Genomic DNA, 22830 nt, shown 5'->3' with positions numbered 1-22830 from the left:
GTCAAAGAATGACCCTGCGCTAGTCACAGTCTAGTGGGTGAAACCGTGCTTTAAGTGTTGCACCAGGAGGTGCAAACAATCTGCTATAAAAATATGGTGCAGGAATGGGACTTCCCTGGTGGCACAGTGGTTAGGAAACCGCCTGCCAAGGCAGGAGACACAGGTTTGACCCCTGGTCTGGGAAGATCGCACATGCTGCGGAGCAACTAAGCCCATTCACCATAACTACTGAGCCTGCGCTCTAGAGCCCGCGAGCCACAACTACTGAAGCTCACTCGCCTAGAGCCCATGCTCCGCAACAAGAGAAGCCACTGCAATGAGAAGCCCGGGCACTGCAACTAGAGAGAGCCCGTGCGCAGCAACGAAGAGCCAACGTAGCCAAATAAATAAATAAATAAATTTATTTTTAAAAAATATGGTGCAGGGAGAGACTTATTCATTCACTCCTATTTAAGTGCACTAAGGCAAAATATTTAAAAGGGTAGACTGGAGCTCTGCGACCTCGGGGAAGTCATATAAACCCCCGTGAGCTTTGGTTTCCCCATGTGTAAAATGGGGATGTTAATGGTATCTGCCTCACCATTATGAGGATTACATGAGTTAACACATATAAAATTCTTAGAGGAATGTATCTGGCACATGGTAAGCACTATATAATTGTTAGCTCTTATTTGTTAGCTCCTGATATTTGCCAGACTCTGTTCTGGACTCTTAAGAACACAAGAAATATGCATGATGTGGACCCTGTCCCCAGGAAGCAGGCTCAGTTTCTTTGGGATGGCGAACACTAGAGGATGAGGTTAGGGTTGGATCTGTCCCTGACGTGCTTTTAATTACTGAGGGTAATTCTCTTCCTCTTAGTGGAGACAGAGTCCACCCATCTTCACAGGTAAGCTACTGGTCAACATTAACCAAATTGTGACAGGAGCAAGTTCATCTCTGGTGGGCCTCTCATCCCTTGCAGAAGCCTATCAAGTAGTGCATTTGGTGTACCAGTTGCTCACTGCAAGACTCCACATCCCTGGACTCACTGCTTTAGGCACTCTCTTCAGAACTCCCCAGGGCTACCTAAGTTGGGTTTAACGATATTTTTGCGGGCCCATCATGTGCCAGGCTGACATTGTACCAGGAGATAGCCTGGGGAAGCTCACAGTGGCTTGGACAAACAGGGAAAGAGATCATTCCAATACACTGTGGTGAATGCAATGATAAAAGGTATATCCTAGAGGCTGTGGGAGTTCAGAGCAATGTGAGGCCTGGCAGATAAACTAATCAGAGCTAAAATATCATTAGGTGATAATAACAATGTATTTTTCCCCTCTAGTAACAAGGTCCTTACTTACTTAATACAAAAAAATTAAGTAATGGTGAAAATTTCAGGCACTACTTTAGGTTGATGGGAGAAATATTTTTAGGATATGTCTTGCATAAGCAATGCCTTTGCGAGCTTCTCAGATTGTACCAAGCACAAGCAGGCACATGCCACTGTGCGGGGCCATACCCGTCAACAGAGGGGACTGTTGAGAGGGTCCAGCAGGGTGAGTGAGTGAAGGGAGCAGGAGCTCTGGGTTCTAGTGGTGTGCAGCATAGAACATTCCTGGAGTATGACTTCCACTAAGTGGGTGTGCTTTTTTTTGTTTGTTTTTTGTTTTTTAGCAAGACTATTCCTAAGTCAAATTAAGTTAGCAGCTTACTCTTTTTTTTTTTTATAAATTTATTTATTTATTTATTTTTGGCTGTGTTGGGTCTTCGTTTCTGTGCGAGGGCCCTCTCCAGTTGCGGCAAGCGGGGGCCACTCTCCATCGCGGTGCGCGGGCCTCTCACTATCGTGGCCTCTCTTGTTGCGGAGCACAAGCTCCAGACGCGCAGGCTCAGTAATTGTGGCACACGGGCCCAGTTGCTCCGCGGCATGTGGGATCTTCCCAGACCAGGGCTTGAACCCGTGTCCCCTGCATTAGCAGGCAGACTCTCAACCACTGCGCCACCAGGGAAGCCCGGGTGTGGTGTTTTAAAGAAAATAAAATTCAACAGACATGGGTGAAGTCACTTTCTCTCCAACTATTTCTTCATCACCATTGTCACAAACAGGAATTTCTCGATGACCCACTACGCCAAAGGCACTGTGCTGGGCCCTCACCAGAAGAGGGTGAAGAGTGTAAGGCACAGTTCTTACCCCCAAGGAAGGCTGGGTGATGAGGTAAGACAAGTAACAGAGTCCTAGGACTCAGGGAATCTGCTGTGTGAACATAGAAGGATCTCAGCTCCAACAAGGTTCCAGGTTGTCTGCAGGCCAGAGGAGAGCCTTGATGTTCTCATTTCTAGAGCTTCTTAGGGCAAGAGTCTCAGGCAGGTTCATCTTCAGACTCTAGTTCTGGGGTTTACAGATCTCTGGCCCATCGTTCTCATGAGGCTGCCAAATGTCAACATAACTTAAGGTGAAAATACAGAAATTTGCCTTCATATTGCTATTTTTGAAATATATACCATTTTAGTGATGAAATGCAGGTCAGTTTTCTTCATTGATATTTTTCAGTCAATAAAGTTGAATTTTTTTTCCCCTTGGAGCGCAATCAAGTTTTTTGTTGTTGTTGTTAAGGGATTAAAAAAGAGTGGACAGTCTCCAAGGGAGTGCACCTCTCTAGCCATTCCCTCAGTGCTTCCTTCTGACTGCCTTAAATATTCCTTCCATCTGAGTGAACAGGCAGCTGAATTAGCCTTTCTGCCCTACATTCCCCCTCTCACAGGGGTATGGACATCATTCAGGGACGGTGTGTAGAATAACCCTGACTATAAACACCCATGTGAGAAAAGAACTCTCATGCAAAGTTGTATGTACGCTTCTGAGTGGAGAGTCAGGGAAGGGATCATGCAGGAAGGCTGCAGTCGGGCCTGACAAGCTGGACAGGATTTTGACAGGCAGGGTGTTCCAGACAGACAGGGGAAGTACAAAATAAATTCCAGGACTGCCGTCTATCCCGATTTGAGTGGGGTGGAGAGAGCTCTGGAGAGTAGCAGGAGCAAAGACTGTCACCTGACAGGTTGTGAAGATCTGGAATAATCAAGCAAAGGTGTTTGGGAAGGAAAAAACTATTAGAAACCATCTATTACTCACGGACAAGCACTGTTTCCATTTGAACATATGTTTTTTTTCAGATATTTTACTATGCAAATGTAACTACATTTAAGAAATGAGATCATATCCTTACAACTTTGTAAACTGCCTTTTTAAGATAAATATCATATTACATAGATCAATCCATATAATATTAATTGAAATGCCAATCACTATAAATGCACATAATAATAAAAATGGCAGTTGAAACTTTAAAAAACAAAACAACAAGGCATAGGCATTGAGCAGGGAAATGACAGAGTTAAATCAGTACTTTAGGAGGATTAATCTATCACCAGGATGCAAGATGACTAGTGGGAGGGAGGGAGGATTGAGCCTTAGGTATGAAAATGTTGTCCTTCAGGCCGGAGGTTCAGAGAGCCAGAGCATGTACTATGGTGATGCCATTCTCATCCCCTCAGACTGATGCCAGGCCTGATAGAGGACCAAGCGTGAAGAGACCTAAAGTACAATAGCTCATCCATTCCATAGCTAACTACATCCACTGCTCAGCCTCAGAGCCCTTGGAAAATTCCAGCTGACTTTGGCAGTCAAAGTGAGAAGTCAAGCCCTTTTATTCTGCTCCTCCCTTCCCCACCTTCCTGTGCAGACTGTGGAAGGAAAGAATGGCAGTAGGGAAAGTTTCAGATAAGGCAGTAGCAGTGGAAAGGAGCAAAGCTCACTCCCCGTTTGCAAGATCCACGGTCGTTTCAAATACCACCACGGTACAGATGCCTTGGTGGCAGAAGCAGCAGCTTCCTGGATTGTTTGGCAGGTGGAGCGTGGGGGGCTGTTGAATGGTAGGGGATCATCCTGTTAAAAACAGTTTGTTTTGGATGCAGCTCTGTTGCACTTCGACAGCTGGAAAGCGGGTGATGGTATTTGTTCTAGATTTTCAAATCTGAAGCCAAAGAGACCGTTTCCCTCCTTCCCCAAGTAGATTTCCTGCAATTACATATACTGTCACCTGGAAGATGGTAGGGGGCAGCATGTTACAGTGGAAAGAACACTAGCTTTGGAGCAAGGCTCGTCTCTATCAGAAGCCTAGATCACTGCCTTTGGGCCCTTCTACACCATCTTTACCTTAACTGCAGAGCGAGGATAACTCTTCTCTCAGGGGATGTCGGGAAACAGGGTAACCTACGTAAAACACTCTAATAGTATATAGCACACTGATTGTGGCTCTCTCTCTGCAAAATATTCTCCACCCCCAACTTTACCTGTCCAGTGATTTTTCTAAGATTGAGAAGAACACAATTTGGTTGACTGCTGCCTTGGAAAAGCAGTCTTGGAACTAGACCAGTTCCAGGAGAGGGGCCAATGCTGGGGAGACAGACTCGCTGTGGTGCCGACAGCCTGGTAATCAGTACAGGGTATCTGAAAGTTATGACCTTTCACAAAACAAGTCCAGTCATTCAGTTGCTTGGGGGTTTGATACTCCAGGGCCCTCATAACAAACAGGCATAGCGGAGAGGAGTTCAAGGGCAGGGTGCAGGCAGGAAGGAAATGAAATGGGCAGGACAACAAGCATGAGAAGCAGGATAATGTCCTTGGGGAGGGGGCTTGAAAGAGCAATGGAGGTCTACAGCCTCAAGAGACGGGAGCTGCAGGAAGATCACTAAGACTGAAGTCCATTTCTTGGAGCTGGACACACAGTCAAACCACTCTGGCAGTAACAAAATTGCATCTGAACCTAAACTGGCTATCCAAAATTAGCTGTGTTCTTCAGAACACCCGTTCTGCAAGATGTTGATAGATTGAAAAGAGAGGGAAAAAGGAAGAAGAAAAAAAGGCTTCCTTGGCCAAAGAAGTTCGGTAACTGATGGATAAAACAAGCATTTCTTTACTGTAGCATTTCTCGGTCTTTAAAATACTAACATTAATTGTGAATCTCTAAAAGAAAGGGAATTCCCTGGCGGTCCAGTGGTTAGGACTCCACGCTTTCACTGCCGAGGGCTCGGGTTCAATCCCTGATGGGGGGAACTAAGATCCCGCAAGCTGCGTGGCGAGGTAGGTAGGTAGGTAGGTAAGTAAATAAATAAATTTAAAAAAATAGAAAGATAGAGGCAGTGCTGCCCAAACTTACCTAAACTCTGAATCCTTTAAAGGCGAGAGCACAAATATTCTACAGAAATAATCTGATCTACAAAGGGTAGTAGGACTAGTTCCAGTCCTGGGAAATGGGGTGTGGCTCCAGTTGTAGGCTGGGTGGGGAGGACTGTGGAAATTGGTGAGGGGCAACATGGTGGTGCCTCATGATTGTGGCCAGGGCTGGATGAAAGCAACAGAAACTGAACATCTGGCAGAGGTATCAGAGTTTTTTTAAAAACTGAAAGATTTAGCTGGACTTTTTCCTTTGCCTTTTACAAAAATAAAAACATGGCCCTTCATGGAAGAGCATATTATAAAACATATGTTAAATAAGTCAAAATATAAATAAAAAAATCTGGGAGAGTCTAAATCAAAATGTCCATGAAAATTATTATTATTATCACTTTTTTGCACGGTAGGATGTTAATTATCTTTTTTACTTATTTGTATTTTCCATTTTATCTAATAAATGTCTTTCTTTTTAAATTAAAATAATTTTTAAAAATCACTTTACTGGGCTTCCCTAGTGGCGTAGTGGTTAAGAATCCACCTGCCAATGCAGGGGACACGGGTTCCAGCCCTGGTCTGGGAAGATCCCACATGCCACAGAGCAACTAAGCCCGTGCGCCACAACTACTAAGCCTGTGCTCTAGAGCCCATGAGCCACAACTACTGAGCCCATGTGCCACAACTACCAAAGCCCGTGCACCTAAAGCCCATGCTCTGCAACAAGAGAAGCCACAGCAATAAGCCCGCGCACCACAAGGAAGAGTAGCCACTGCTAGCTGCATCTAGAGAAAAGCCCGCATGCAGCAACGAAGACCCAATGCAGCCAAAAATAAATAAAATAAATAAATTTTAAAAATCACTTTACTAATTTACAGCAATTAGGAAATTAAAATTGTGCAAATGTTTTAAAGTTTAGGATTTGATTTGGCAGCTTTGGCAATATTATTTTAGTATTTGTTATTATTTCCCACTTAAGCTAACCCTGGTTAGCCTAATTCATTTGAATGGATTTTCTCTTTCAGAAGGAAACTTGTATTAGTTTCCTAGGACCATAGTAACAAAGTACCAGAAACTGGGTGGCTTAAAACAACAGAAATACAATCTCTCACAGTTCTAGAGGCTGGAAAACCAAAACCAAGGTGTTGACAGGGCCATGATCTTTCTGCAGGCTCTAGGCAAGAATCTTTCTTTCCTTGCCTCTTCCTAGCTTCTGGTGGCTCTGGCAATCGTCGTCTTGTAGCTGCAGTACTCCAATCTGCCTCCATTGTCACATGGACTTCTACCCCATATATCTATCTGTGTGCCCTCTCCTCTGATAAGGATATCAGTTATTGGATTTAGAACCCACCCTAATCCAATATGACCTCATCTAAACTAATTACATCTGCAAAGTTCCTATTTCCAATTAAGGTCACATCCTGAGGTTCCAGGTGGATGTGAATTTTGGGGGGACACTATATAACTCACTATAAGACTAAAAATAATTTAGTCCACAAACTCTTGAAAAGTGTAAATTAGCACATTTTGGAGGGCCTATTTGAATTTATTAATATTGTAACTGTATAACCTCTGTGGTAAGCGACCTTAATTGTATGACTCTCCTACAGAACTGTGCTTACAAACTACCCAGGGATGTTCATAGTAACATTTTTTTGTAACAGTGATAAATGGGAACAACCTAAATGCCCATCAGTTAGGGACTGGTTAACTAAATTATCCTACATCCATGCCATGTATACTCTGTAGCCTTTAAAAAGAATGAGGTAGATCTGAGTGACAGACATGCAAGACATCCAAGATGGATTAAGTGAAAATACAAGTCAGTGCAGTATTTAATATGTTTCCATTTATGTAATAAACTTCTACAAATTAAACAATCCTACATTTATTTTATGTTTTAACGGATGACTATCTTTCAAAAGCACTTCAATAAACACAAAAGGTACTTATCATTCTCCTTCAATTCTTCTGAATTCCACTTCATCCTTTCATTAGTCTGCTTGGGCTACCATAACAAAATACCAGAGACCGGGTGGCTTTAACAACAGAAATTTATTTTTTCACAGTTCTGGAGACTGGGAGGTCCAAGATCAAGGTGCTGATTCAGCTCCTGGCGAGAGCTCTCTTTCTGGCTGTAGACAGCCACCTTCTCATTGTGTCCTCACATGGCAGAGTGACACAGCAAGTTCTCTTGTGTCTCTTCTTATAAGGACACTAATCCCAGTATGAGAGCCCTACCTTCATGGCCTCATCTAACCCTAATTACCCCCCAGAGGCCCCATCTCCAAATACATTGGGGGTTAGGGCTTCAACATATGAATTTTGGGAGGACAATCCTCCTTACAAAAAACTCAGGCTATAAAACAATGCTTTATAACAGAACCAATCGAGGCTTTTTAAAATTATCACATAAGAAGAAATGCCACAAAGGACCTGGATTAGTCATTCAGATCCTTGGTGTAGAGACAGTTTAGCCCACCTCCAAGATAGCTGAAATTAATCACCAGCATGAATCCAGAGTAACCAAGCTTTAAGAAACATGTTAGGCTATCAGTGATATATCATTATGACTCATGCTATGGTTGTCATTCTTAGCTTTTAATGGGATCTGTGGGAATGGCAATTCTCCCAGCTTCCTAAGCAAGTGCTGGAGGTAAGTGCTATAATGGGAACCTGTGAATTGCAGGTAAAATGTGAATTGCACAACAGTCTTCCTGAAATTAAAAAAAGGTAATTGCTAATGAAGAATGGTATTACTAACCAACATCTTTTCCCAGAACCATATTAGTTCATGTCACTGCTGACAGGAGCATTTCATGACACTGCAGAGCCATGAACTAGAAATTGAAAAATTTGTAATCTGCATAGAAATGATGCAGAAACCCAACAAGAACTAGCAAGGTAGGATCTTACTAAAAAAAAAAAAAAAAAAATTTTTTTTTTTTTTTCCACTAAAGAGGTTTGAAAATGCAAACAGACAAAACAGAGGAAAAAGTTTCCTCTTGTTAAAACCCCATTACTGACACGGAATAAACTGCATCATGAATGGTGCAATAGTAAGGTGTTCCTTTTCAGAAGGCAATAATGATAGTAGAGTTAAATAACACAAATAAATGGAGATTGCAATAGAAGTCCATTTTATTTAAGCTGCCAAAAGGATTAGGAGCTTTTAGAGCACACTAGGGAAACTGGTTGGACCACTGAGGATAGCCGAATAGATTTATTATAGGGACACTGTAAAATGGCAGAGACCAAAAACTTAAGACATAGCTGTAAAGCTTTTTTTCCTTTAAAGGGATCCATTCTCGCAAATCTGGCTATGTGAATAGAAATTTCTTTGTTCAAGTTTCAATCCAAATGCAACTGCTCTGAAGAGAATGGCATGAAGTATTAGAAATAGTCAGCTTCTCAGACTCCTAAAGAGGTTGCGGGGTGGGGTGGCAGGGGCGGGGAAGATATTTACAAAAACAAATACCAAAACTGCGTAGGTGGCACAGATTGTAAAAGTCAAACAAGGCAACTCATATGACCTGTGGAATCATGGTTTGCCTTCTCACAGTTTCTTTAATTAAAATCATATTTGCTCAAAGCCACAGAGTAAAGGAAGTTTAACATTTATTTTTACAATTTCAATATTTCTATCATTTTCTAATTCAAGTTTATCCCAGTGGGAGGCATAAAAGGAGGCTCTCAAAAACTAATGATTGCTTAAATTACTTTGTGTAAATTCAAACCTTGCCATTTTAGAGCAACAAAACACTCTAGGTCAGTGGTTCTCAGTCCTTGCTGCAAAGGAGAATCACCTGGAGAGCCATACAGAAATACTGATGACCTTGCTCCACCCTAAGCAAATGAATTAGAATCTCTGCGGGTGTGGCCAAGGCATCAGTATTTTTCAAGGGCTCCCAAGATGAGTCTCCTTTGAATCTAGGACAGAACCATTCCACTTCTAGGTGTAGAATCATGTCATATTATAATTAATAACATTTATATTTCTCTAAATCCAAAAGTGGTACCCGCATAATGCAGAGAATTACTAAAAGTATGGGAAAGCACAATTTTTAAAAATGATATGAAACCCCATTATTCCTTTATGTGTTTATGATTTGTCTTCTTTCTATGAATATACCATATATGAAAGAATAATATGCAAAATACGTATTCCAAAAAAATACATTTTAGAACTAGAAGGTACCCTTAGAAGTTATCTAGTACCAGTCCCTTATTTTATAGATGAAGAAATGTAGGCCAAGAGAGTTCCTACCTCTCTTAGGAGTTCATCTGGAGTCAGGATTAAAATATATGTTTCCCTTTACTTTTCTTACAAAACACATTTTTGTGCAAAAACTTGGATCCTCAAAAGTTTAATTCCAATCTGAAACTCCATTTCCATAAAGGATCTATTATTTCTAATGATATTCTAACAATCTTTAAACAATATCAGTCAGATTTTTAAAGACTGCCTTCTTCTTTCTCTTTAATTCTAGCACGTATATAGCAAGTTGCCCTCTGTGTTCTATGGCACATTGATTGCACTGGACATTAACAGATGTGATAGGAAAAAAAAAAAAAAAGGGGGGGCTTGTTATTCAGGCAGATTGGGAAACAAAATGAAAGGAGATTATTTACTGAATCATTTCTTGTGGTTTTAATGTTATACTAGTAGCACCGAGAATCTCTGGGATGTATGTGCAGAATACAGTATCTTGAACTTATCTGACCTTGGAACCTTTCCTCAGTTCCGTCTCAACATCTTCACGTTCTCTGGAACACGTTTTTAGCAAATAACACTATGAGGATTCCTAGAACAAAGGAATAAAAGACCTGGAGTACCCTTGAGACCAAAGAAACTTTGTTATAGCTTAAAAATTTTTATAGCAAGTAGGAGAGTACTTTAAAAGGGAAGGAATATATGATTTGAATGACAGTGACAGCAACATTGGTTATAAAAGGGAAAAAAAACAGTAAACAACGTAAAAACCCAATAATAAGCTTAATTATGATATAGGTATACAGTTGAATACAAAACCCAATCACTACGAATAATGTTGGAGATTAATGACATTAAAAAACACGTCATGCACTTGTGGCGAGCACTCCATTTAACCTCAGAACAAGCCTCGAAAGCAGGTACATATGGAAAGGCTTGAAACACAAAGAATCTAACTTGCCCAAAGTCACGCAATTAAGTAACGGAGCCAGAATTCAAACGGAGACCGTCTGAATCTTGAGCCCAAGAGCCTTAACCCGCCCACACTGCCTCCTAGGTTTGCTGCGGAGCAGGGACAGATCTACGTCGCAGGGTTACTGTGAGAATTAAATGAAATAATAGACACAAAGTTCCTGGAACACGGTGGACATTCAACACCCAGAAGCTACTAAGTAACTCGCTCAAGGTCACACAATCCGTGGTGAAGCCAGGATTTAAATAGAGATTTGAATCTTGTGTTCCCGTGAACTGGTAAGAGCTCCAGACGCTTTTCAGGGCTTCAACCCCTAATGGAGAGTCAGTATGGACTTCCCTCTGTCCCATAAAACGCACCTCAGAGGTGAGGGAACACCCAGCAGGTCTTCTTCAGAAGGGAGGGAAGGCGAAGGAGACGCTTTAGGCAGCTTTACATTCTGCCTCCCGTTTTTCCCTCCCACCTTATGTAGTTCCGACCACACCCTTCGGTCGGCCGCCTGACAATTTCCGGAACGGAAGTGACGTCTACATTTACGCGCCGGATGTGGACTTGCAGAGTGAGCCCCGGAAGTCGTGGACGCCGTTGGGCTTGAGGCTCGACTGTACTTTGGTCGGGAGCTCTGCAGCTTTGGGAGGCGGCCGTTGCCATGACGGCCCAGGGGAGCCTGGTGGCCAACCGAGGCCGGCGCTTCAAGTGGGCGATTGAGCTGAGCGGACCTGGAGGAGGCAGCAGGTGAGGTGCATGGGCAAAGTTAGACATCAGAGAGCTCCCACCCCAGCACTACCCCAGAGGAATAGGACCTGAACCCTCAGGCCCAACTCCCTGAAAAGGATAGGTGGCCCAGAAACGACTCCTGGGGAGCTAGCGGCTTCTCTGCCATAGAGGTTTCTATGACCAAAGGATGCTTATTTCATTCCTCCCTACAGGCAAGGGTCTGACGAACCCACGAGAGGGCTTGGTCTAATCTGGGTAGATGCATCTGAGGATCTTTATTCCTGTGATTCGAACGGGAAATGTGGAATATGAAGTGTGGAAGGCTGCAACCTTAGTTTCTTGGTTTTGGTCTCTAGGAGCCGAAGTGACCGGGGCGGTGGACAGGGAGACTCGCTGTACCCAGTTGGTTACTTGGACAAGCAAGTGCCTGATACCAGCGTGCAAGAGACAGACCGGATCCTAGTGGAGAAGGTACAGAGGTATAGATGTCACTATAGTCCTTGGGCCAGTCCTGACCTACACACCCACCCTCTTCTCCCACGCAGCATATGAATGTCTTACTGTAGATGGCCCTTATCCCGAATATTTGGTAGCTAAACTGCTTGAGATTAGTATTACATTAGTTGACATATCAGAGCCAAAAGTGCTCAATAATTGGAAAAATAAAAGACGTTTGAACATAAGATATAAGGAAGTAGGTTGAAAATTAGCTAGCGGTAGCAATGCGTTCCAGTTCAAGTCATCTTTTTCTACTGGAGTTCCCTTATACCACACAACCAACCTGTCAGAACAGTCCGTTGGTTTTATCTTCAAAATAGATTCAAAATCTTAGTTCTTATTGCTGTAATCTATCATCCTGGTCTAAGCCACTTCATCTCCTACCACTTTCCCCTTTGTTCACTCCTATAGTCAGAACGGCCTCCTTGCTGCTCCTTAAATATGCCAGGGAAGCTTCTATTTCAGGCTTTTTGTACTTGTTCTTTCCTTTTCCCCCATATACCTTTATGATTTGCTGTCTCATCTCCTTTCAGTCTCTCAAATGTTACCTTCTTAGTGAAGTCTACTCTCATGGCACTCCCTATCTTTTCTTACTTTATATTTCTCCATATCATTCATATATATTTCTCCATATCATTCATATATAGTTTACTTATTTTATTCTCTCTCTTTTCACTCTTTTAAGCTCCATGAGAGCAAGATTTTGTCTCCCAAGTCCCTCGAACAGTGCCTGGCACTTTCCTCTCAGCCTTAATATTGTTCAATATTAAATGAACTTTGATTCATGAAATGCAGTGATTTTCACAACATGAAAATGACAGAGCTGTTGTCAGTGATTTTCTTGATAAATGTCCTGTCATTTTTCATCTTGGTACATCAAAGCATAATATGAATAATACATGATAGGTATTACTAAAATGGCGTGATTTTAAAGGCAGATTATTATAAAATACGTATTTTAGAACAATTCTGTTGTATGGATGATTTGATATATTTAAACTCTCAGATGGGGACTTCCCTTGGTGGTCCAGTGGTTAAGACTCCATGCTTCCAACGCAGGGGGCACAGGTTTGATCCCTGGTCAGGGAACTAAGATCCCACATGCTGCTCGGCAGGGCCAAAAAATTTAAAAAAAACAAGAATTCTATAAATAAACTCTCATATAAGTGATCTGTGTAAATGACAGATAAGGGAACTGTTTACATATATGGCCATTTATTCTTTTATGTGAATAAACTCAAATGGACAGGGGTATATTATTCTGTTTATATAGATAGATTTACTTTAAATATTTTGTTCAGGATTTTTGTATTTAGGTTCATGAGTGATACTGGTCTGTAAACTTTTTTCATAATGTCATTGGCAGGTTTGGTATTTATGAGGCCCCATATTACAGTAATGAGTTCATTTTTTCTTCTCTGAGTTTGTATAAGATTGGCTTTATTTTTTCCTTAAATGTTTAGAATTTGCCAAGGGATACCATTTGGGCTTAATTACAGAGTTTCTTAAAGTTATAAGACTATTTAAATTTCCAACTTCTTATGCCGTTTAGGTAAGTTGTTATTTTTTCTAGGAATTTAGCCATTTCCCCAAAATTCATAATATTGATCACTTTAATATATGGAAGACCTATAGAGATGTCTCTATTTTCATTCTTGCTGTTGACTATTTTGCTTTTTATTCATCAGGCTCACCAGTATTTTCTTAATCTTTTCGAAAAAACCTTTGGCTTTGTTGATTTTAAGAAAATTTCATTAATTTCTGCTCTCATTTTGATTTCCTTCCTTTCCATTTCCTTGGGTTTAATTTATTCTTTTTCTTACCTCTTGAAATAGATGCTTACTTTTATTTAGTCTTCTAATATGTATTTAAGGGTGTAAATTTCTCAAAGCTCTGTTTCCCACAGTTTTAATATATGGTATTTGTTATCAGTTAACAATATGTCTGTTTTCCACTGAAATTTCTTCCTTGATTAGTGGATCATTTAGAGCACATTTTCCCACTCTAACACATAGGGGATTTTCTAGTTATCTTTTTGTTATTGATTCCTAGCTTAATTGCATTATAATCAAAGAATATGCTTTGTATGATTTGAGTTCTTTGAGAGTTATTGACACTTTCTCCACGGCTCAGTAAGTTGTCAGTTTTTGTAAATGTCCCATGTGTGTTTGAAAAGAATGTGATTTCTGCAGCTGTTGGGTGCAGTGTTCTATATGTCAATTGGGTTAATAATATCATTCAGATCTTCTATATCTGGATTTGTCTGTTTGTTCTATTAGTTATTGAGGTATGCTAATCTACCACTATGTGGATTTATCTAGTTCTTCAGTTGTAGATGGGCCAGTGATAGATGCAGAAGTATAAGAACAAAAGTAGGGAAGTCTTTTCTTTACCGCAAGTCATGGGGGAAAAATGGTATTTGGGAAACCCATGGGGAAACACAGAAATGGTGAAGATGCCTTATCTTGAGGAGAAGAGCAAGCTTCCTGTGGCAAAGTGGGAGAAGGGCAGAGGTGGTGGAATTGAGGAGTCAGCTCACTCAGAAGCACAGAGTCGGGAATTGTGTTCATTTGACTTTTAACACCAGTGATATAACGTAGGACTGAGGATAGTGATCAGAGGTTAAAACTGTGTTTGTTTTAGCGCTGCTGGGACATTGCCTTGGGTCCCCTGAAACAGATTCCCATGAACCTCTTCATCATGTACATGGCAGGCAATACTATCTCCATCTTCCCTACTATGATGGTGTGTATGATGGCTTGGCGACCCATTCAGGCACTTATGGCCATTTCAGCCAGTAAGTATTCTTGAAATAATAATCCTCCCTAAGCTTTAAGAATCAAAGGCAAATTCTTCGGCAGAACCCATTACGGGAAGTCTTTGGCACAGCTAGCTCTTGGCTAGTTGCAGTAGGAGTGTGTGTAGGGTGGTGATGGCAGTGGTGGTGGCATGGAGGAGGAAATGGTGCTTGTGGGCTTTTGTTCGCCTTTAATGGTTCTATTTGTACTCTTACTATGGGACTGGACTGTCTGTTTTATATATATTAATATATGGCCTGATTCGTATTGAAAAAAAAAAGTTGTTTTGGTTTTTGACACTTTCTGTTACCCCAACAGCTTTCAAGATGCTAGAAAGTTCAAGCCAGAAGTTTCTTCAGGGTTTGGTGTATCTCATTGGGAACCTTATGGGTTTGGCATTGGCTGTTTATAAGTGCCAGTCAATGGGACTCTTGCCTACACATGCATCAGATTGGTTAGCCTTCATTGAGCCCCCTGAGGTAAGGCAAAAGGAAAGTTAAATTTGGGGCAGATGTGATGTACAGTAAATAGTTGATCCATTTGATGGTGGGGGATCACAGTTGCTATTAGAGCTCATTTCTTAAGAAATAAGATCCATTAGGAGTTTGGAAGTTGTTATATTTCAAAGATAAAGCAAAACAGAGCTTATGATTAAAGTATTAAGTACTTGATTCAGGAAGTTATTTCAGTACTCATTCACCATTAACCTATTCATTTTTTCTTTTTTTCAGAGGATGGAGTTCAGTGGAGGAGGACTGCTTTTGTGAACCTGAGAAAGAAGCACATGGTGCCTATGTATTTGGATCTCATTTACAGCCGCCTTCATGCCCAGTGGCTCCTCCTCAGCATACTAACCCTTAACATTATCACTCACTGAAAAGGACCAAAAGGTCTCTTTTCTCCATGGTGAAGAGACAAATCCTAGAAAGACAATGTACATATCACTACAAACACAAAAAAACTACCACAACTCTTGACTGAAAATAAGGTAGAAAACTTTATTTATGTTTCCAGTAGAGAGCAAAACAACAAATAAAACCATAACTCTGTAAACAAAAGAGTGGTTGCTGATAAATCAAGAGCTACAGCAGCATCTCCTTTTAATAAATTAAATGGTTGAGAACAGTGCTTTAAAAAAAAGTTGCACAAGTTTCCCTTAAATCTATCCTCCTTAATATTTCACTTCTATTTAACACAAGCTGGGACATAAAAATTCTGTTGGAGATACTAGAGAAATGTGAGAAAATAATGCTGAATTCAGATTATACATGATGAAAAGAAAAATAAACCAGACAAAAAAAAGCACATAAAATGCTTACAGTGTAATTGCTACTTTAATATCCACAAAAATGGATTTTTAACATGTTTAGGGAGAAAGAGGATTGGTGGGATCTCTGGGGACACAGGAATCTGAGGCAATGGAAGATACAAAGTAGTGATCTTTCCCCTGCCAAAAGGAACTTGGCACCTGTCAGACAGGTGCTGCAATTCAAACTTAAGCTTTTAAGATAGCTATAAAAGGCAGAGGGCCAGCAGTTGGAAAATGAATATTGTCATAACCTGCCCTGGTAAAGTCATAGCTAAGACTTAAAAGCTGGATCTCTTCAAAAGGCAGGAGGAGGTCTTTCCTTTCTCTTCCTGCTTGAAACACAAAGCCCCTTCCCCTAAGGTGCATTTTCTCATCAAGTTTTCGGTATTGCTTTATTTGCAGTGATTAAAAGAGACAAGACACCTTGCAGACAACATAAGCAACACATAGACATGAAATGCTCTAGACAGAGATGAGTTTAAATCTGGCCTAATAACCACTTCCCCATGTAACAGTGATTGTGTTTTAGGGCCTAAAGTAGGGGCTGTGTTAGCAGCCACTAATTCCATTATCCCTTTAAAGGATTCTTACAGAGCTCCAGCCACAAAAAGCTCTTGTAAAACTAACCTTATTTTCTGCCCGTATTTTTTCTATATGGGAAAAAATATTTATCACTTTGGCCAGAGGTTTTGTGTAAATGTAAAGGAATTCCTGGGTAAGCTGACCCTTACAGCATGGATCTTTACTAGCTTGGGTCCTAGGGGACCTGTTCCACTACTGCTGGACTCAACTTAGCAATGGAGTGTTGCAATGAAAGTTGTAAACAATGCTTCTACCCTCTGCAGGAAGCAGCAGAAAAAAGACTTAAAAGATCTTGTCCGCTTTGCTACCTGAGTGGGCTGGGACACTGAAACAAGAGCAAAGGGAATAAACCAAAATGACTCAGTTTCTTAAGCCATATTGAAGGGTTTTTCTCCTCTGTCCATAAGGGTCAGATGAATAGTCTGCGGACTACGGAGCAAGTCAGCTTGCTCCATATCCTACTGGTAATGAAAGAGTGGTACTATTTATCATTAATAAAATGAAATTCAAAAGCAGACATGAATACAGGCAAGATAGTTTCTTGGAATACCCTATCTATCCTGTACAATAAATGAAGATTTCACATATATGAAATTACCACTCAGTCACACAGGGCACTTTCCCTATGCTCGAAAGGCAGGTGTTCTGTGATCATTAAGTTAGCAAATAAAAAGCTAAGCTTGCAGAAGCATTTCCTTGACACATTTAGAGCTTTCTGAAAACAAAACTGAAATAGAAGACTGTTAACCTTGGATAATCTCTTAGTTCCGATCCAAGTTTCTGCAGTCAAAATGAATAAAATTGAAAGGAAAAAAAAAATGCTTATACTTAGTGCTGAGCTGCATGCCCTCAAGTCTTCACTATGGCTGGCTTTGGGAATGAGTCCACAGGTTTCCTAATGAAAGACGTTTCTGGAAACAGGCCAATGCCAATTGCATGCCACTTCAGGGAAGTAGGTAAGAAGAGTAGCAGCAGCTCAGTAACTTTGGCACTACGGAAGGAGCATGGCTATAAACTTCGAATTCCACTGCTGGATTCTCCCTTTGAAGGATAATCCAAAGGTTTTAGGAAAGGATTTTAGCCAGCCTTCCTAGTGTGTTTGTTCCTATGATTTTTGATCTGTGCCTATAACCCAGAGGGCATAAAAGGGAGAAGGAAAGGAGAATCTCTTGGTCAATATGCATCATCATCTGCATTTCTTAGATAACAGCTTATATATTTTGCCCATGTCTCATAGGTAACCACAGACTGCATTTATGTAAATCTTGATAGCTACATTTTGGAGTTCGCTTAGTTTGTCCATTTGCAAAGAACCTGAAAGAAATAATTTTTACTCAACCTTTTAAAAAACAATTTCCATGGTAACAGTGCCTGTATTACAATCCTAACCACAGGATGGGTTTGAGAAACAGCTGAAATATACAACACAGTATGTGTACTTAAACATATTTTGGGGGAATCTTATTTTGGAGGAAGTAGGGGCTGCAGTTTCATGTTTCAGTTTTTATATATTAGTACCCTAATGTAAAATTAGAGTCTTGGAGAGCAGTGGATACACTGACGAAAATTTTCATCTTGGCTTGCCACGGATGTCTCCACAAAGATGTTAGCTCCCCGTGTACTTGGCCATGAATTCTTTAGTATGATGAGGCTGTGTCTCTCTGGCTGTTACCCGCATGGTGTCATCATTGAATCATGACTTCTGAGACTCATCTTTAATGTTAGATGTGTACTTGTCTTTTGTCTTCAGTTGAATTTCTAGCATCCCTTTTGCCAATTCATTTTATTGGTTTAGCTTGTTAATTCTAACTTGCCTTTATCTGGTACAGGCATGGCTTGTAGGACTTGAGCATTGTTCTGAGGTTGAGGGAATATCTGCTTCTTCTTTAAGGACAGCAGGTCATATGGTAGCAAAGAGCAGATCTGTTTGTACTTTTCTGCACAAGTACTTGAGGCTCAGCTCGTTAAGAGTTCAGCGTGATGTACACAGAACACAGGTCCCTAGTTGATGGGAGTGGTAGTAAAGAGCTGGCACTTTCATGGAGGATGGAAGCCTTTTTGGAAAGGTGAGGCCCAGCAGAGTCATTCAGGGGTAGATTATGAATAAATGGTGATCACTTCACTGCCACCACCTCGGACAAGAAGGACTCGCTCTAGTCCTTCGGTGAGCACTTCTAGGAACTCCATGTCTTCAGAATTTGTCAAGGAGACAAACAGGCAGGAGAAGAGCACAATTTAAAACCTGGCATCATGATAATCTGAGTTTATCTGACTACAAAGCTGCAAAATCAACATGCTTGTTTTAATTATTATATATTCAGAACTGGATAAGTCTGAACTCTGGATTCAATCTAACTCTGAAGTAATCTGGGGATCTAGCCTCTTTGCATAAATAATACAAGACTCTCTCCCATTTGTTAGATTTTTTTTCTAAATGTTATTTTTAAATGGGGGAGGGGCTTCCCTGGTGGCGCAGTGGTTGAGAATCTGCCTGCTAATGCAGGGGACACGTGTTCGAGCCCTGATCTGGGAAGATCCCACATGCCGAGGAGCAGCTGGGCCCGTGAGCCACAATTACTGAGCCTGCGCGTCTGGAGCCTGTGCTCCGCAACAAGAGAGGCCACGATAGTGAGAGGCCCGCGCACCGCGATGAAGAGTGGCCCCCGCTTGCCACAACTAGAGAAAGCCCTCGCACAGAAACGAAGACTCAACACAGCCATAAATAAATAAATAAATATTAAAAAAAAAATGGGGGAAACCCAGAAGTAATGTGTTACTACTACATAGCAAACAAGGCAGAAGGAAGAAAAAGCCACAACAGGGCAGCTTGTAAGATTCCAGGAGAGAATCCCAGTAATTTCCAAGTGAACCTGCTCAAGTTAGATTTTTTCTGCCAGTTCTTCTTTCTTTTTCTTTTTTTCTTCAAATATAGTTGATTTACTCTTTGTTTTCTTTTAACCTCTTTTCCTTAATGGTACTGGTGGGAATGGACCAGTCTGTGCCATTGTAGTGCTGAAGGGGTCCCATAAAAACAATCCTGGAATTAGGGTATGAAGAAGAACCTTATCTTTCCCCCTCAGAGGAGATTACACTTCAACTGCCTCTCCCCTGACTCCATCCAAAAGAGAGAGGCTTTGCGAACTGGGCAGAGCCTGGAAAGGAGAAGGGCTGTGGGTGTTCCATCTCTAGGACTGTCAGAAAGGGTTCTATACACTGAATGTTAAAAGTCATGTTGCAAATATGCCACCTAAGAAGTCTCTTTAGGGTTCAGAGAGAACATGTTATACCCAACTCCCCTGAAGTTGAGTGGTATCACTAAGTAAGGATCCTTGCCTGAGACTTTTAACAGTCTTCCCTCCTCAAGAGAGGAAGTCATAGACAATGAATTTTACAGTTACTTAGTGTCCCATCTAAAACACAGGCTAAGATTTTCCCTACTGGAAGTTTTGCTCTCGGAAAGGATACAGTTTTCATCACCCTCAGGGTTTCGGGGTGGCCCTGGCATATTCAACAAAACCAGCTTTGCTTCATGGGACTTGTTAACTATAACCTCATTGAGCTTCACTGCTGTATGCATCCGCCTCACATTGGACTGGTCCCTGGAAGGGGAGCGTGGTGGGGAAGAAACAGGTGGGTTAAGGCAAAGAGAAAACTAGGCATATCGTCAACTTTAAAAAACTTGAGATTTTAGAGATTTTTTGCTTTAACTATGATTGATGTAATGAACAAATGATTGATTGCCTTATAATATTGATATCATGGTTTTCTCATTCTACATTTGCTTGTTTTATACCAGGAACACAGTATGGACAGGAAGAAAGATGGTTAGCTTGTGTACAGTGTTAATTGGTAGCTGATATGCATAGGCAAACAACAGAAAGATGGCTGGATTTGGGGTGAAAAGAGGACTAGATTCTGTCCTGTGTATTCAGGCAGTGCCACATCTGTGGCACTAACTAGGATACTATATTAAGTGATAAGCTTGTGAGTAGGAAAACTTACGGACGCATGTTAAGTAGGTCCTGGAATCCTTCCATTGACTTGGCCTTTTGCCCCCGGGATGCCATGTACTTGTCTTTCGTCCAGGTCATGTGCACCTTCTCCTGATAGGTCTCTGTCTCTTCATCCTCATCAGAGCCAATGCTGGTCAATCGTAGCATTGAATTCCGATCTTTCACCAGCTGTGCCTGAGGAAGGCCCAACATAGCTATGACTCTATACCCAATTTTCTCTCATGCTTCATCTTTAATTATTTTGAAATGTGGTTATAGTGGAATAACCAATAAAGCAATCAGGAAAGAATCTGTCACGCTGAGAACAATACTATCATCCCTTTCAGTGATAGACTTCACAGGGCCAGGATTAGGTCAGTGCAGCAAAATCTCACCTCTCTGTCCCGCTCTGTTTTGGATAGTCGCATGTGCCGGAGCATCTGGGACCTTTGCTCCATCATCAGGGTGCGCTCGTAAGTATAAGCTGATATGTCACTGTCATGCTGCCGTAGATATCACACAGAGTAGGCAAGAAGCACAAAAGAGAAAGAACCATATATTTTCATTTCCACTCACTAAATTAAACCAGAGAAAGTATCACAATATCAACCTAGGTTTTAGTTTTTGCTCAGTCATTGAGCTACATAAATATAATAATATTGTGGATTGTAGATCAAATCCAGAGCCCTGAGTCTTTTCCACAATCTAACCATGACATATGTGTTTCCTTGAAACACAAAACGAAAACCCCAGTCTTCTTATTTTTTTTTAATACTTACAAGTTATTTTTTAAAAAAAGCTATGTGTGATTTTAACATGAATATATGAACTGAAACCTAATAAAACTATATTAAGCAGATAAGAATCTGGCAGAAATAGAAGGGCTATGGAACAAACAAACAGGAAAGCAAAAATTAAAAACTACCACTAAATACACATCACATATGCATTGTACTTATCTAGATCAACATATGAGAGTTTTGCTGGAACTAAGGAATTAATCCACATTTGCAGCTGAAGAAATTCCCAAACCAGAAGAGGTTCTAGAATGACAGGGTAGTCTCTCTGATCTCAAACTCAGCTTTCTCACCATCTCCACAACTTCCACCTCTGCCTCAATGCGAAGGTGATACAGGAAGGTGGCCAGGTCCTTCTTCATCTGAATACTGTTGTCTTCTAGTTGGGCTACTGTGAAGATCCGTATGCTGCATTTTCGCCACACCTGAGAAAGTACCACATATACTTGGAAAATTAAATGCAAGAAGGCAAAAAAGAGTTATTTCTTAAAACAAATGGCACTTTTGCTTAGAACATTCTTGTACAGTTTCAGGGTATATGTTCCTAGATTCTTACTTGTCATATTATTATTTATTTATTTATTTATTTATTTATTTATTTTACTTACTTGCTATATTATTGTTAGGGCAAAAGCTTGACAAAGGAACACATAAAATATAGTTTAAAGGAGTTCTTATTTCATAACAAGAAAAAAACTGGCAAAACAGAAAAGATGGCACGTGATACATTAAGAGGGTGCTTTACTCAGATAGCATACTGGTGACACTGTGCAGACTATAATATTTACTATTTTAAATTTCAGTCTTACCAAAGGATGAGCATATATATGTATAAGATACACACACACTCTCTTAGGTTTCCAGTATTTTGGTCTTTGCCTTTTTTGTAATTCACTTATTAATGTTTTTTTCCAAGGGCTCATATGGAGCTCTATTAATTTGCTGAATTTCCCTTGGAGATAGTTAGGTATCAACTACAAAGAAAACTATTTCTTATAAGGTTGAATCTGGAATCATGGAAAGCCAAGAATAATCCCCAAGTCTTCTAAGCCCCAACACTATAGAATGAAAGGAAGACTCTCTGTCTAGTGAACCCGGACAGAAGTTAAGGGAGAAAGACTTTTTTTAAAAGGTGTGAAAATACCTTGTGCTGTTTCAGGAGGAACGGTAAGAGCATGAGCATCCCCCCATCATGCACAATCCACCACACATCAATGTTGCCCTCAGAAAACTGCTCCACATTGCTGGGAAAGAAGGAGATGTTTTTAGCCACCAGAAGGGCCAGATGGGCAGCAGTCGTCACTCGAACTGTGCCTAGGGAGAAAACAGAGAGAATCAGGATAAGCAGAGATGAATCCTTAGGCTTACCTTGCTTCCTACCATGTCAGCAAAGAAAGGATAATGCCCGTTGACAGTTCTTTGAGCAAGGTGTCCTATTTACACAGTAGGCTATACCAAATCAAGTAACGAAAATCATTAAGAAAAATTTGAATAGCTAACAGAATTACACCGAGAACTATGATTTACATTACTAGGTGTATTCTGATTACTACATTTCTAAGTGGGGGATACGTGAATTGGGGAGATTTTGATGCTGAAGAACAATTCTTCCAATTCCTGTGAGAATGTCAACGTGGGAGATCACACATGGAAATATGGCAATTTCAGAGATAATTCCTAACGTAAGACTTGGCAAGATAAACAACTGATGAACATTATGTAAGGCTGGAGGGGGTGAATAG

The 22830-nt window shown here is 40.8% G+C and overlaps 2 protein-coding genes and 1 long non-coding RNA gene across 12 annotated transcripts in view; 1 reads left to right on the top strand and 2 right to left on the bottom strand.

The window, feature by feature from the left end:
- Positions 1-1696: 1696 nt before the first annotated feature.
- On the bottom strand, positions 1697-10856 carry LOC309656290. Of its 2 annotated transcripts, none has more exons than XR_014261261.1 (3): positions 10755-10856; positions 7277-10014; positions 1697-3049 (listed from the first exon to the last, which is right to left on the bottom strand). It is a non-coding gene; the product is annotated as an uncharacterized lncRNA (long non-coding RNA). The 2 variants fall into 2 exon arrangements; XR_014261262.1 differs by having other exon boundaries at positions 9934-10014.
- Positions 10857-10927: 71 nt separating this feature from the next.
- Positions 10928-15466, top strand: EMC4 (ER membrane protein complex subunit 4). 5 transcript variants are annotated; one of them, XR_014261236.1, is made up of 5 exons: positions 10928-11130; positions 11469-11591; positions 14324-14407; positions 14727-14887; positions 15140-15466. XR_014261236.1 is itself a non-coding variant. In XM_082452550.1 (5 exons), exons 1-5 carry the CDS (start codon positions 11045-11047, stop codon positions 15173-15175), a joined length of 552 nt encoding a protein of 183 aa, XP_082308676.1. In that variant the 5' UTR covers positions 10928-11044; the 3' UTR covers positions 15176-15466. The 5 variants fall into 5 exon arrangements, 4 of the variants coding, with proteins under 4 accessions (XP_082308676.1, XP_082308679.1, XP_082308678.1 ...); XM_082452550.1 differs by having other exon boundaries at positions 11469-11583; positions 14254-14407; XM_082452553.1 differs by lacking the exon at positions 14727-14887 and having other exon boundaries at positions 11469-11583; positions 14254-14407.
- The window catches only part of SLC12A6 (solute carrier family 12 member 6), a 90288-nt gene continuing 82844 nt past the window's right edge, over positions 15387-22830 (bottom strand). For all 5 annotated transcript variants that reach the window (XM_082452364.1, XM_082452365.1, XM_082452366.1 and 2 more), the window contains 6 exons: positions 22233-22402; positions 21382-21513; positions 20687-20794; positions 20302-20486; positions 19765-19898; positions 15387-18488 (listed from right to left, as the gene is read on the bottom strand). In XM_082452364.1, coding sequence (XP_082308490.1) covers positions 18397-18488; positions 19765-19898; positions 20302-20486; positions 20687-20794; positions 21382-21513; positions 22233-22402 — 821 coding nt within the window. In that variant the 3' untranslated portion in view covers positions 15387-18396. The remainder of the gene's footprint in view (positions 18489-19764; positions 19899-20301; positions 20487-20686; positions 20795-21381; positions 21514-22232; positions 22403-22830) is intronic.

The sequence above is a fragment of the Balaenoptera physalus genome (assembly GCF_965194825.1).
Source record: "Balaenoptera physalus genome assembly, chromosome: 2".
Taxonomy (NCBI): Eukaryota; Metazoa; Chordata; class Mammalia; order Artiodactyla; family Balaenopteridae; genus Balaenoptera; species Balaenoptera physalus.
The sequence above is the reverse complement of the archived record's forward strand: the minus strand, read 5'-3'. Positions and strand labels throughout refer to the sequence as shown.